The 14,836-nt window shown below is 46.4% G+C and overlaps 1 protein-coding gene across 2 annotated transcripts; it reads left to right on the top strand.

The window, feature by feature from the left end:
- The first annotated feature begins 332 nt into the window (after positions 1 to 332).
- On the top strand, positions 333 to 10,927 carry itfg2 (integrin alpha FG-GAP repeat containing 2). Of its 2 annotated transcripts, XM_079759119.1 has the most exons (13): positions 333 to 674; positions 789 to 884; positions 1,107 to 1,148; positions 1,242 to 1,419; positions 1,917 to 2,056; positions 2,958 to 3,169; positions 3,487 to 3,581; positions 3,700 to 3,753; positions 4,645 to 4,736; positions 5,002 to 5,119; positions 6,586 to 6,759; positions 10,010 to 10,092; positions 10,197 to 10,927. In XM_079759119.1, the coding sequence occupies exons 1-12, from the start codon at positions 579 to 581 to the stop codon at positions 10,084 to 10,086; spliced, it is 1,374 nt and encodes a 457-aa protein (XP_079615245.1). In that variant the 5' UTR covers positions 333 to 578; the 3' UTR covers positions 10,087 to 10,092; positions 10,197 to 10,927. The 2 variants fall into 2 exon arrangements, with proteins under 2 accessions (XP_079615245.1, XP_079615244.1); XM_079759118.1 differs by having other exon boundaries at positions 10,010 to 10,927.
- Positions 10,928 to 14,836: the final 3,909 nt, after the last annotated feature.

Here is a 14,836-nt window from a genome sequence, read left to right on the forward strand (position 1 = left end):
TGAAATCCGATAGGTCACTCGGAGTTGCGTGCTGAACGAACGTGAAAATGTTCTTCTACCTCGATTGCTTGCATTAGCAAAGTTTCTAAAGGTGACAATTATATATTTTAAGTTTTAGTAAGTTCATTAGTTTGGTTTATTTGTTTGGGTTTTTATGCATTTTTTAGTCGTAAACCAGGACGATCTCTCATTCATCCTCCTACTCAGGCGATGGCGCTATGCACCGAAGCGGTTTGTTATTCGCATTTAAAGTCTGTAAGAAGAATAAGAAGAGGCGGCGTGCTTCTGCACCTTTCGGGTCACATGACATTGTTTATGGGAAGTACGGAACGTCAAGACTGTCGTTTCCTAATGCATGTGTACATGAACTTCATGTGAATCATGCATTAGTTCGATTTCTAACTTTATATTGCCTGCATTTAGCGCCGATAATGTGAAAGTATGATTGTGCTGCCAGCCTTTTATTATTGCGCTGCATGAGATGGATGCGGCTGTTGCAACAAAGTTGAAATAGTGTGCAACTGTGTCACTGGGTTTTCCTTATTTCAAGCGACACATCAGGCATTCTCTGCATAACAATGAGGTCGTTGAATTTCGTCCAGCGTGTGAGTTTGGATTTCACGGGTACTCTGTTTCCTCATGCGATTTGTCTCGGAGATGCAGACAACGATACGGTACATTTCAAGGTTTACCTTTTTACGATGTGGGTTAACTGATGGGCAAACCACTCTTCTTCTTTTTTAAAAGCTTGGGTCAACTCACTGACTGTTCCTCTCCACCACCTACAGTTGAACGAGCTCGTCGTGGGAGACACCAGTGGGAAGTTGCTGATATACAAAAATGACGTCTCCAAACCCTGGATGACAAGAACCTGTGTGGGCATGGTCAGTAAAGCGACTAAACCAATATAGAGGGATCCCTCTTACATGTTCCTTCTCAATTGTATTTCCTATATAGTTAGAAGAGCATGTGCTTACGTTTAAGAGGGCTAAGGTTTAAGGACTGTCGTAAATTGTGTCCTGTGAAGCCCTTTGAGACTAGCTATGGACTAACCCAATGCAAGTGCTTGACTAAACATTTCCCCATGCGCTATCGTTCCTATGTAGCTCACATGTGTTGCCGTTGGAGACGTATGCAACAAAGGAAAGGTGAGTTCTTCTTCATCACCTACCCAAACCCGAACCCAAAACACATCCATCTCAATACCGGGACAGAGACGTTTTTTCTATTTTTCCCGGCAGAACTTTGTGGTGGCGGTCGGCGCCGAGGGCTGGCTCCACCTGTTCGACATGACGGCTGCCGCCCCGGGGAAAGCCGACTCCGTCAGTCAGCACGAGTCCCCGTGTTCTGACGAGCAGAAACCCTGCTTCACCCAACACATTCCCGCCAACACCAAGGTCCTCCTCATCAGTGACATCGGTAGACCGTGCCCCCCACCACTACTCAGTACATCCTAACCCTCACCACTCTCTCGCTGCGTAGAGACACACATCAAGTCAAAATACTTAATGTCGCTGCTCAGGGGCGTCCCTATCTGCGCCCACACCACGTGATCTGTATTTAATGTACGCACTCATTGTATAAGTTGTATGTTGTGCGTCCTGCCACTTAAAAATAGTACTTAGCATTGTGTAACGTCTTTCCTAGCTATCTTTGTTGTATACGGGGAATGGGTTAACTATCATGACTACTTTCTATGGATACCCCTCCTGTACTGTCAGCAATACATTTCTTGTCGTTCTTCTGACAAATGTACTTTCTCAGCATATGTCGCTTTGGATAAAAGCCTCTGCTGAATGCCCTGAATCTAAATGTAAATGTGATGATCTTGTCCTCCAAAAGACCATCAGAATAACCCCAGTCCTGTGCTAAGGTCTCTAATGATGAGGGCGTGTTTGGGGTCCGGGGGGGGGCAGACGGGGACGGCCTCTGGGAGCTGGTGGTCGGCTACACGGACCGCGTGGTGCGGGCCTTCCGCTGGGAGGAGCCGGCGGACACCGCTGACCTGGGGTCAGGCCAGCTCGTCCTGCTCAAGAAGTGGCTGTTGGAGGGTCAGGTGTGTGTGTGTGTGTGTGTGTGTGTGTGTGTGTGTGTGTGTGTGTGTGTGTGTGTGTGTGTGTGTCGCTTTGGCGACCAAAACGCGGATGTGTGAAATGGCGCCGGATAAAGTGGATGAAGGGTTGATTTTACAGGTTGGGTTGGGTTTAGCATCCTTTGATTGGATGTTCACTCACTCACTCACTCACTCACTCATGTGCTCACTCACTCACTCACTCTTGTGCTCACTCACTCACTCACTCATGTGCTCACTCACTCACTCACTCACTTATGTGCTCACTCACTCACTTATGTACTCGCTCGCTCACTCACTCACTCACTCACTCACTCACTTATGTACTCACTCACTCACTCATGTGCTCACGCAGGCACTCACTTACTCACTCACTCATGTAGTCACGCACTCACTAACTCACGCAATCAGCAAACTGAGTCCTGCCCTCTAAGGTCACGTTCCAAACATGTAACCTACCGCCATGGCGACAGACGGCCCTCTTCGTCTTCCCTCTCCCGTTTTCCATCTCGCATCTGAAATTGTAACTTTTGGCCGACTTTGCTCGTAATCACACAACCCTGAGTAAAACAACGCCGCGAGCCCCCGTCCGCCCTCGGAGTGCGACGCGCCGTGGTCGTGTCAGGGCGGCGGCAGCTCAGGTTGGTAACCGCAGGGTCGCCGGTTCGATCCCCGGCTCCTCCTAGCGGAGTGTCGAGGTGTCCCCGAGCGAGGCGCCCCCCTCCCCCCACCCCCCCCCACCCTGACTGCTCCCGACCAGCCGGCTGTCGCTCCGCCGTCGGTGGGTGGATGTGTGAATGAACGGGTGAATGTCGGGTAGTGTCTTAGCGCGCTTTGAGGGGCCCGCTGCGCGGTGTAAACGCGGTCCGTTTACCGGTCTGCGCAGGTGGACAGTCTGTCGGTGAACCCGGGCCCCGAGGGCCTCCCGGAGCTGATGGTGTCGCAGCCTGGCTGCGGCTATGCCATCCTGCTCTGCTCCTGGGCCACGCAGGGCCTCCACCCCGCCGGGGGCCTCCACCCCGCCGGGGGCCTCCACCCCGCCGGGGGCCTCCCCGGGGGGGACGGAAGCAGGGGGGAGGCCGTCTCCACACCTGGCAGGTGCAAAGACATGTTTCGTTTGTTAGAGCATCTAACCTCATCGTCGTTTTTATATGAGTCATAACATGAGTTTTTGATTATTTAGTTTTTTTTACTGTTTTATTATATTATGACCATGTAAGGTTTCTTTTGTGTCTGGTAAAGCACTATACTGTAAAAGGTATTGTAGAGTATACATAACACTTTTACTGCATAGGAGGAACCCTTGTAGTACTTTTTATTGCAGTGGTCTACCTATAAAGCAGAGGGATGATGTTTTATAGTTTGGGACAGTTGTATTTATTTCTTTATATGAGTTTGTATTGTTTTACTTGCAGTGACGGCACTTCCAGGGATGTAATTCTGCATCTGACCACCGGGCGGATCCACAACAAGAACGTCTCCACTCACCTGATCGGCAGCATTAGCAGAGGTAGGCTTCAACATTCTATCAACGGACCACAACAGACCACATTTTGTTTCATATTACACAAAAAAATAAAATAATTGTCAGTTAGTGTGTTATAATATTGTGCTTTATTTATCCATAGGTTCAAAGGAGGAATCTTCCAAATGTGGACTCTTCGCCATGTGCACTCTAGATGGTAAGTTAAAAAGTAATAAACAAGCTTATTGAGCAAGGGCCAGGTGGAAATCTCTGCAGCGTGCTGTTTTGCGGTGTAACACCCAAATAAAACTTTACGACATCTCTAGCTCATCGTAAGGGCAATCTTTATACGAACATCCCCTTGTTGACACGATAAAGGGACGCTCCACTGTGGTGTTTATAGCTGTTTTTATCAACCCTACGTTGTAGTGTCCCAGGCGGTCGAAATGAGGCGTGAAACCAAACAAAAAAGTGTTGAGTCATCCTCGTCTGGATGAGAGCGATAGCAGAGGCAGATATAAGTTTGACTACATTTCTATCGAGTTGCTAACTAGGCTGGCATCTCTTTTCACTAATAAACTAATGACTGTTTTAAAGAAACGACAAGCTTTGAATCACTAACCCTACACAATAGTATTTGCCGTAGTTAGTTGCTGTACCACCGCACGTATCATAAAATAAAAGTCCAGAGTTGAGCAAGTTTATGGCTTTCCACCTGTGTTTCAAAACACACTCTCACTAACCTTCGTCAAACCTGTCTGCGTTCCTAAATTACATCAGCCCACTCCTTTTGAGATACCTTTTTTATTCAGTTTATTGATGTGTGTCTACCCACCCCCTTGGAAATACTTTTACTAGGTCTGGGATTCGAATGTCCTCAATTTATGCCGCTGTCTCATTTGAATTGGCCTCTCAGGATTAATATAAATATAGGAAAAACATTTGAGGAGAATAACGACTCCAGTGCTGTTTGAACACCTACAGCTAAATTCTGCCATGTTCTATCAACCGTTATCCCCCTGTTCCCGGGCTGGTTGCCATGGTGATCGCACCCCCCTGTTCCCGGGCTGGTTGCCATGGTGATCACACCCCCCTATTCCCGTGCTAGGAACCCTGAAGTTGATGGACAGCTCGGAGCAGCTGCTGTGGTCCGTCCAGGTGGACCACCAGCTCTTTGCCCTGCAGAAGCTGGACGTTACCGTGAGTCTGACACACACACACACACACACACACACACACACACACACACACACACACACACACACACACACACACACACACCTAGAAGCCTACACACACACACACACACACACACACCTAGAAGCCTACACACACCTAGACAACTACGCACACACACACCTCTATTTTCACAAGCTAAACCAGTAGACTGCAGACAGTGGGGTTCTCACCCAGACCTGTGTGTGTGTGTGTGTGTGTGTTTGTGTGTGTGTGCGTGTTTCTCCAGGGAGACGGGAGGGAGGAGGTGGTGGCGTGCGCCTGGGACGGGCAGACGTACATCATCGACCACAACCGCATGGTGGTGCGCTTCCAGTTCGAGGAGAACGTCAACGCCTTCTGCGCAGGTCAGGGAGGAGGGGTTGCCCTTAGTCTGTCCCTTTTGGATTTCATCGGTCTTTCATCGTGAACAATGTCTAAATAATTATTTGAGAAATATTTTGAATTGAAAATATTGAAATAATATTATTTTGTTGTCAATCGACTTAATTTTTCTGTTGCAACATGTTTGTTTTCAGTGTATATATATACTTTTGCAGTATTCCCAGAGTCACCATTGAATACAAAAAACAACTGAGGTTTATAAATCAAAACCTGCGCTAAGCCGACGCCACCGCTAGATGGCAGTGTTGGGCTATAGCCATCGCCGCTGCTCTTACGCTTCTCCTTCCTGTTAATCAAGACGTGAGACGATACTGATATTGTAGAGACATTTCTCTGCGTCTGTGTTCAAATTGAGAACATGAACCTTCCGGTGCACTCTTGAGTCGCGCCAGCCTCGCTTCATGTGCGACGGGTTCAGGGCCCGGGGCCCACGCCCCGGCTGTAGTTCTGGTGATTTCGACAGCGCTGCGTCATACCCCGGTAATTAGCGGCCCCGGGCCTCCGCTGATTACTCCATTTGCCGGCTTCATCTCCTCCATGCACGTGCCACCCACGTGGGTGTGAGCTGAACTGTCGCACATCGACTGCCGCTCCGCGCCCCATACGCCGCACGACAACGGAACACAGTGCGCCTAACAAACGAACATAGCACTCACAATAACGTGGCAACAATAATAAGACAACCGCACACCAACAAAGAACAACCCCAACCCATTAAACCCACTTTACCTCACAACCATAAAGAACTCAGGAGGGGCCCCCCGAAACGGTCCAAACCCCTAGAACAGCAGAGCCCCCAGGATCCTGAACGAACCGGCGCCAACACCCGTGGTCGCTACAATATATTATTTGACCGTTCTGAGATGTCTCTATTGGATATCAATACGTTGAGGTTTATGGAGGATGAAGGGGGTTTGCTGGAGGTTAGTGTACATGCCAGTTTCTGTGTCTTGGATGTGAAAATGAGAAAACATCACAACACCATCGTCGTGCTAGAGAGATGTACGCGCTATATAGTTAGGGTAATGCAGATTGGTATGAGAGTTGCTTTCATAGGTTAGGTCATGGACCAAGCTTTATGATAAGGTTATTTAAGGCGAGAGTTTGGTTTTAGTGTTATGTCGTAGAGACAAAAGTACACCGACATCTGCAACCAGTCGGTAGGCTTCTCTGAGCGCGATGGCCGACCCCAACGTGCTCCTGAATCACATGTATCCACAGTCTCTGTGTGTTCCCGGATAGAAACGTCTGCTACATAACAAAAATACAAATGCGTCATGGATAAGACAGATTGGGCCGAGTTTAGGTAAAACATGAATCATGATTTCTCTCATATTCATACATGTTTGTTGTTTGTTGTTTGTTTGTTGTTGTTTGTTGTTTGTATGTTGTTGTTTATATGTTGTTGTTTGTTTGTTTTACGGTGCAGGGCAGTACACGTGTAAGGAGGGCAGGAACAGTCCGTGCCTGGTGTACGTCGGCTTCAACCACAAGATCTACGTCTACTGGCGGGTGGGGTTGGAGCGCATGGAGCCCACCAATCTGCTGCGCGTCCTGGAGCAGAGGCCCGCCTTCCAGGGCCTGCTAGAGCAGCTGGGGCTGGGTGAGTGGCGCGCCCCCGGGCCAATCAGGAGGCCTCCCTCCTCGCGTCGCGCAGGCGCGTCGTTGGGCATTTGAGGCTATAGCCCCGGATCTTTTGGGGAAAAAATTATCGGCATTTATTCTCCATTTATCGGCAGATTTAGAATAATTTGTTGCAAAGTGTTGCAAATTTGATTCTCTATGCATAGCGCATCACATCGACATTGCTGTTTAGGGCTGCCCTAGTTTGCACAGATTCAGGAGACCCGCATTGAATTCAACGGTCCACTTGACATCGGGTAGGCGCATGGCAGTGTTTATTTGGCTCCAGGCTTTTCTAATGTCTCATTTTGGCTGCTGGTGCATGTGGTGCACTTCCCTATCCTTAACGTAAACATTAGCCTACTCAGGAGGCCTGCCCCGACGTGAGTCAGACATGACGATCTTTCCCAGTGTTTGTAATAACGCCGTTTAAAATAACGCCCTTAGGTAACAACGTTATTTTTTCAGTAACGGGGTAATCTTAACTAATTACTGTTTCCGTCGTTACAACGCCGTTACCGTTACTGTACGAAAAATGGAGTGCGTTATTATGAATTGATTGAATAAACTGCGTAAACCGAACGCCCCCCTGGCTCGATGAAGCAGCAGAAATGGCGAGTCCGGAGCAATCCGATGAAAAGTTGGCATTTTCTGTAGTATTCGGCAGATGTTCCACAGCCTTTGCAACTTAAAATTCAGTTGGAAGTATATCAGGGCCTTGAATGGGCAGTTCAACCATTTAACACATTAAGGCCAAGTGATAACTGCTCAGAAAAATCCAAATTCTTTGACATATAGCAACTTTCTTTTGTTACAGTAACGCAAATAGCTACTTTCCCTGGTAACTAGTTACTTTTATTATAGAGTAATTCAGTTACTAACTCAGTTACTTTTTGGAACAAGTAGTGATTAACTATAACTAATTACTTTTTTAAAGTAACGTTCCCTACACTCGTCTTTCCTTTCCTTCTCAAACTACGTTAATTGCATGTTCATCAGCCCGATTTTCAAATTTCTGGGCTACAGCCCCGAATGTTTTCAATTGCTAGCGACGCTCCTGGCCTCGCGTGCCCATGTGCAAACCGCTTTGATTGTCATCCTCCTAAACACAAACCTTCTTAGTGGGGAAACCCTGTACCAGTTTAAAATAATATCTTCCTTGGAAAATACTGAATATATCGAGATCTCTCCTGTACTTATGATGCAACACAACTTTATCTTATTTTAATTTCCCCATGTGTGTTCCTTGAGATGAAAGAATCTCTTGGTTTAATAGAAGCCCTACATGAATAAAAAAAAGATTGTCCGATCAAAGCGTCTGTGCTTCTTTACAAAGCGGTTGCATTGCATTTCTCAACGGTCGCCTCTTTTCTCACATCAATTCCAATAAACCCTTTTTTTTTGTTTTTTTAATTGCCAAAGCTTGCCCTGCACGGTTAGGGACTGATGCCAAACGGCTCGGCTGAAAGTAAAACATTAATGAGTTTTCGTTTCGTCAGCGTCCCCCTGGCGACCCCTCAGGTCGTACCCGGTACTGCAGCATCGCAGTGGAAGCCCTAAAGTGTGTGGCGTTCCCATGGTGATTCAGGCAATCGTTTTCATCGTGCAAGATAATTGGAATCTTGTTTTTTGTTTTCTTTCTGCTCTTGGGTGGAGGTCTGAAATGTGTTTGTATATTGATACGAAATTAGAGAGACAGACAGACAGACAGGTAGGCAGGCCACCCTATCAAATCAATCAGACTGAATCTATTGATTGGTAATCTTAACACCGGAATGCGACAGCCACAGATAAAACGGTTTCTTCCTCTTTTCTTTTGCCAGGGCATTGATTGCTGGATGCAAAGAGTCTTTCAACCAATGACCAAAAATGCCTCCGTTACCTTTGGGTTAATTAAAATGTATCCCCTGTCTCCCACACACCCACACACCCTGGAGGGAGGGCGGCCCTGTGAGTCATGGACTGCTTCAAAGGGCGTCTTTTAAATGGCCGTCCTCCTCCCGGTAATGTATGTAAATCTGCCGGTCGCTGGGCTGGGCTGAGCAGAGACATGTGTTTGTCAAGGAAACTTAATCCTCTGTCCTCCAGTGGTGGTGAGAGACATTCTCATTTGCCCTGGCTCTCTCTCGCTCTGGCTCTCTCTCGCTCTCTCTCTCGCTCTCGCTCTGTCTCTGTCTCTCACTCTGTCTCTCTCTCGCTCTCTTACGTCTCACTCAGTTCCTCTTTAACTCACACACACAGACAGGCAGTCGGACCGACAGACAGACAGGCATTCTGTCCTCAGGGATCTCTTCAGTTCTAGACACGGCCCTGTCTGACCCAACAACCCACTGCCAGCCCACCGAGCTGCATCCCATAATAGTCTACCGCAGTCGCCGTCTGCATGATGCGTCGTGACGACCGGGTTATCGATGTGTCGATATGGCTGGATTTAAATCAAATGAAAGGCCTTAAAACTCATTTACATACAACTAGATATCATTTTTTTTTATGTTTTCAATTGTTTTACTTCTCCTGTTTTACTGTCTGTCTATTTCTGGAGGCCCAGGTAAACACATTACCTGGGGATCATTGGATCGATGGCGTACCTTCTCCGTCCAGGCAGGCAGAGAGTAGGACTCAGGGCAGCCGTCGCCAGCTGTACAGACCCGTTACCTCTGGGTCGTTAACGATGGAAGTAAAATGAATTGAGGGACAGAGAGTTCAGACAGAATATGCAAGGTGGTGTTCCTGTCGCTGCAGGTAGCCTACAGCTAAGCTACGCGTAAATGTGAATGCGAGGCAAGCTATCAAATAGTTTGCGTTCGAGAGCAAACCAATCAAAGTCCAATATTAATAGGAGTGAAATGTGTTTGGTGTGCACATACTCACCGGCAAACACGATTAAAGTTGTGAGGTTCGGTTTTTCGAAAACTAATTTTTCTTGCTGTTCGAGGTTAGACTGTTTTGAATTCTCATGAATACTCATCAATCGCTTTCATGCACCACGTTGTTTCAAAGCGCGTTATTTCACAGAAGCAGCACGGCACTGTGCATATGTTAAATCGTTCATGGTTCTACCCTCTAAGAGCCTTGAGGTGTTCAGGGATAATTCAGAGTTATTCCGACGGGAGGCTTCACATTCAACTCGAACCATCGCAGGTAAATGAAAGTCAGAAAGGGTCGCTCCTCACAGAACCACAGGGTTCTCTCCGAGCTCACGTCTCCATCGTTTGGTTCTCCCCCCGCAGACGGCAGGGACCCGGCAGCCGTCAGGAAGCTGGTGGCAGACGTTCTCTACAAAGACGGCGCCGTCCAAACGCCGTGACACACGGTAACGAAGGCCGGCTGTTCGGACACGCGCCCCTCACGGCCATTCATGTAAATACTAATTCAATGTCTGCCAATAAATACCTCTGCATTCTCCCCCCAACGTAGTCGTGCTCGTCATTTGAACTATCCGCGAGAAACATCAATTCAAGATGTCGGCCTCCTGAATACCACCTTAAACACGAGGTAGCGTTGGGATATTATATACTGTATCATTATTGTTCAGTGTACAGCTTTATTGAATGCTGATGGTTTATATACCTTGTTGCATAGTTTATTGTATCCAAAGGCTTAGGAACCGGGGGGGACGGAGGGGACGTGTCCCCTCCACTATTGGAGACAGGTGCATTTGTCCCACCTAAAAATTATTTTATTTTATTTTGAAAGCGCAACACAGCGTCTTGTCACCGCTTCTTATTCTAAAAAACTGGATGATTGAGCGTGCAATTAAATAATTGATTTGATATTCATCAGTTCATTACTGCCATTCAAAATGTGTTTTCCTTTACATTTACAAATGTATCTTTTTAGTAGAATAAAATATATTTGTGAATTTTTTCAGACATATTTCTGCACAAACCATTAACGGATCTGTCAGGTTTCCGATATCTGTCCCCCCAAATGTTAAACTCATTCCTATGCCCCTGATTGTATCTGTAAAGTGCCCCTTTGTCATCCATTCCTCTGTTGTATGTATAGTGTTTTAATCCATGTGACAGATTGTTATGTAATATTAATGCTTGTATAGTCTTCGAGGAGTTGGTTACATAACATGGAAGATCTATGATAAGACCATCTTAACTGGTGTGTGTGTGTGTGTGTGTGTGTGTGTGTGTGTGTGTGTGTGTGTGTGTGTGTGTGTGTGTGTGTGTGTGTGTGTGTGTGTGTGTGTGTGTGTGTTTCTCTGAATGATGCAATATAAATCAGATGTGAGGGTGTCCCCGTCTTTATCGTTTTATTTACATATTTATTAGAGGCACACACTCCACCTGAGCTTCCACGTCCTTAGACACGCACACACCCTCATGCTCTGAGATGTGACGGACCTAATGACGGTAATTGGTCATCCACATTTTGATGGTTTCTGCACACCAGAATAATTACTGGCAGGAGTGGCACCACGCGGGCCATGCTTTAATGGGTGTGCCCTTATAAGTCTCCATTCCCGTACAGTGGATTCAGGAGTGCATTTTTCCATGCCCATGAATGGTTACGCCGACTGCTGTCTCCAGGAACTCTGTGGATCGTTTTAAACCCTTATCTTCTTGGCTTGTCTTGTGTGTGTGTTTGTTTTGTAGTTTTCTTTAATTAACTTGAAAAACAAGTCTACGTCCAAGCTCGCTGCAGTTCATAAAACAAAAATGCACATTGGTTCATGCGCGGATGGCATAGCGTGTTCACATAGTCAGGGTTAGGCCGGGTCATGACGCAGTCCAACCAAGGGAGTACATGGGTCATGCTGGCCTGACATAGATTGAGCCACTGCATTGCTGTTACCGATCTAGCTCTCCTGCCACCAGATTTATGCTGTCAGCCATTGGTCCATCAAGCTGCCCGTTCTGCCCTTCAACCCATTCAAGACCAATCCGCCTAATCACAGCTCCCGTCAACCGATTGCCCTACCCAAACAGTTTTTTTGCCCTCTTTTAATGGAAGTGCAACAAGAGGGACTGGAACACAAGCCTAGCTTTGACCATACAAAGTTTGCTGACCCTTATTATGTGCTTCCCACATAATACAGTTGAGTATACAACGCAAGACAGTCTAGACTATCCATCCCTTTATATCATATTGCTTTTTCAGAAGGCTGATTACCAATGCGTCTACACGATTCAAACCTTTTGTGGGGCCTTTCAGGGCTGGGTAATACACACAACACAATGTTGAACCGTGGCGGGTACCTGCTCGATGATTCCCACAGGGTTGAATTGAATCAATGTGTGCCAACTCAACACAATCTCTCTTAATACACGCGCCTTTATTATGTAGACGCTCTGTCTTCCCTTTGTCGCTCAAAGCATTTCGCAGCGCTGCAACAACACGGTTTGGTAGCGCAACAAATGGAAATGCAATCCATGAGTCAAGCTTCTGGATAGAAGCAAAAGCCCCTGCCGAAGGGAATGGCTGTGGGGAACTGGGGGGTGCACTGTCTTTGAACCCACGTAAACTAAGCGCCTCTGTAAGCGTCTTTAATAAATACGATGGATTAGGACTACACTGTCGAAGACGAGATACAAACCCCATCTAATCTCACAGAACCAAATCCTCCTCAGATGGTGTTTTCTGTTTCACATCCTCATTAAGAGGGTGGTGAATTCCTTATTTTCCATAGTCACTCAGACCCAATGTGTTTCATCTGCTGAGTACTACAAAGTACATCACATTGCCTCTACAGTTTGGATATGTTGATGTCCTGCTGTATACTGGAAGGTGCAAACCCTTAAAAAAATGACTTGAATCCTTCAAGAAAACACTTTTCCAGAGGTGAATATCAACATATTCACCACCTCCTTGGAGGAAAACATGGCCATGTGTCTGGGCGTGTCTGCTGTCAGATCCTCTGTTGGCAAGTTAAATGTCTTCTGGCTTACATCAATGCTCCCACGTATATATCAGTGATGCATGAAGCCATGAGTATGGTTGGATCCTGAGTCCCCTCCCTTGAACCTCAATGACAAGGTCAACAGCTCCTGTGTAGCTCTTATGAGGTGACGCTATTTGTAGTGAATGCTCACTCCTGGATCGCTCTCACGTGGAGAGCTTATCTTTTAGCCCAGCGGCTAACTGGGCCAGAAGGAAACTCGGGCCCATATCAACTCCCTGGGCTCTGTTCTGTCCTCCTGCGATCACATAACACACACACACACACACACACACACACACACACTATTCTACCCTAACGTATTCATATATTCAGTGACGCATCTGCATCCAAGTGTGCACAATGGGTGAGATCTTAAGACCTAAGTATATGCCAGGATTGTGTAGTGCTTAGGGAGGTCGATTCCCAGCCCAAAGGTTATTAGTTCGGTCCCCAGCATCCACAGCAAACCTATCACTAAACACTTACCTACAGGTACGTTCACACCTCTGCTAAATGGCTACTTAGTTAGCTTGACATTTGCGACCACAAGCATGATTAAGTTTTCCAAGGAGTCTTACACTGAGGCAGATTCATGGCTTACATTCTGTATGAATACGTGGAGGCCTTAATTTAGAAACGGTAATAAGTTAAAGTCATCTGTTGCGAATATGAACGAGATGAAATCTTGACGCACTTGTCTTCCTGCGTGTTCGTTCTTTCTTTCGGTTCAACTCCTTATATGATTTATTGTTTGCGTCAGACCTTAATAGTGCAGGCGTCTGAAGCTTTAGTGAATACTGAAGAGCTGGTCGTTATTGCGTGCATGAGAGAGGGTAATGGAATGGGTAATTGGTACTAATGTGTTCCAATATTGATAAGGATGGCTTTTATTATTAGTAGTGAGGGAATTGTCTCATGTAATAGTTTGGATTGATGAAACACTAAACCGGTGTACCTTTTGCGTACCATTCAGTAATGACAAATATGCAGTCTTGGTTTTTTGGAAGTTGACAGAACAGACTCTGCTTCAGTGTTTGGTCTGTTTGCTTCAGTCCGATTTTCATCGTAATTTTTGTTAAAACAATTAGTAATGACGTTTCATACAACCACATGGCTGTCTGGCAGGGAGAGACACTTTAGGACATTTCCTCGCTACTAAATTCTCATGCCTTCCCCATCACAGACCAAATCGATTTAAAACGGTTGTCACGGTTGGATAAATGCTCAAAGCTGAGAATGATGGCAGCAGGTGTACCACATAATTATTATCGATGCATGTTTTCTTATAGTACAGATAGTCATAGTGTTGTGCATAGCATTATAGTCAAACGATATATCATTGTGAAGTACAACCCGATTGATGTCTTCTGTGAATACAGTAACAAAGTGCAGCTTTAACGAGTTCAGAGAGAGACTCAAGAGACTCCACGCCGCTCTGGGACCTGACACTGTTTAACAGCGGTGTTGGGACTAATACTTCATATGTCATCATGCCGCCGTTCCCCCAGCGTCCTTGTGATGACTGACGGGTGACACAAGTGACAGCTCTCCCATTCTTCCGTTCCGTCAAAGCAGCAGGCGGGGGGCGGGGGGGATTGGGGTCGGTTCTGTGTTCCTCCTCGACCTACACACACTGTGTTGTGTTAGTTTAAGGTCACGCTCGCTTGCTTTCGCACTCACACATCGGCTGGGGAGGATTCTGACTATGGCCGTCCTGATTGGTCTATTATTGTTGATTAGGCAATGTCTTACCGATTTATATAAACCCATGAATCCCATGATTGCAATGAAAGTATTAAAGTCTATAAAATCATTTCTCCCGCTCTCGGGTATCATGTAAAAACTTTCCCTGTGATTGTTAGGAACACGCCGTTACAAAGCCACAATTATTGGGAAATGTATTGCAGGGACAAAGTGTTGTTGTTGAAAATGAGAACGGATAATCCAAAGATGCTGGGTAATGTTATCTCTAATGAAACCCTGCTCAGCGACCCGGTGCCAACGGTGGAGAGGGTTTCAAACGCTATTCATCTGAGCGATATTATTACAGTCGCAGGCTAATAGGATTACCTCAGTGCTGATCCGGTTAAACTTATATCAGGAATAAAGCATGCTGTCGTCAGCGTTGGTTAGCCAGCGGTTGATGAATTGTCGCCATTAGGGA

This window comes from Pollachius pollachius (genome assembly GCF_949987615.1).
Source record: "Pollachius pollachius genome assembly, contig: SUPER_4_unloc_1, whole genome shotgun sequence".
Classification (NCBI taxonomy): domain Eukaryota; kingdom Metazoa; phylum Chordata; class Actinopteri; order Gadiformes; family Gadidae; genus Pollachius; species Pollachius pollachius.

Bases quoted from the DNA above. Each gene is read 5' to 3' on its own strand.
- itfg2 (XM_079759118.1), top strand. From the start codon at position 579: ATGAGGTCGTTGAATTTCGTCCAGCGTGTGAGTTTGGATTTCACGGGT. The intron at 1,149-1,241 runs GTGAGTTCTTCT...TTTTCCCGGCAG, and splicing joins ACGTATGCAACAAAGGAAAG to AACTTTGTGGTGGCGGTCGG. The intron at 3,754-4,644 runs GTAAGTTAAAAA...TTCCCGTGCTAG, and splicing joins CGCCATGTGCACTCTAGATG to GAACCCTGAAGTTGATGGAC.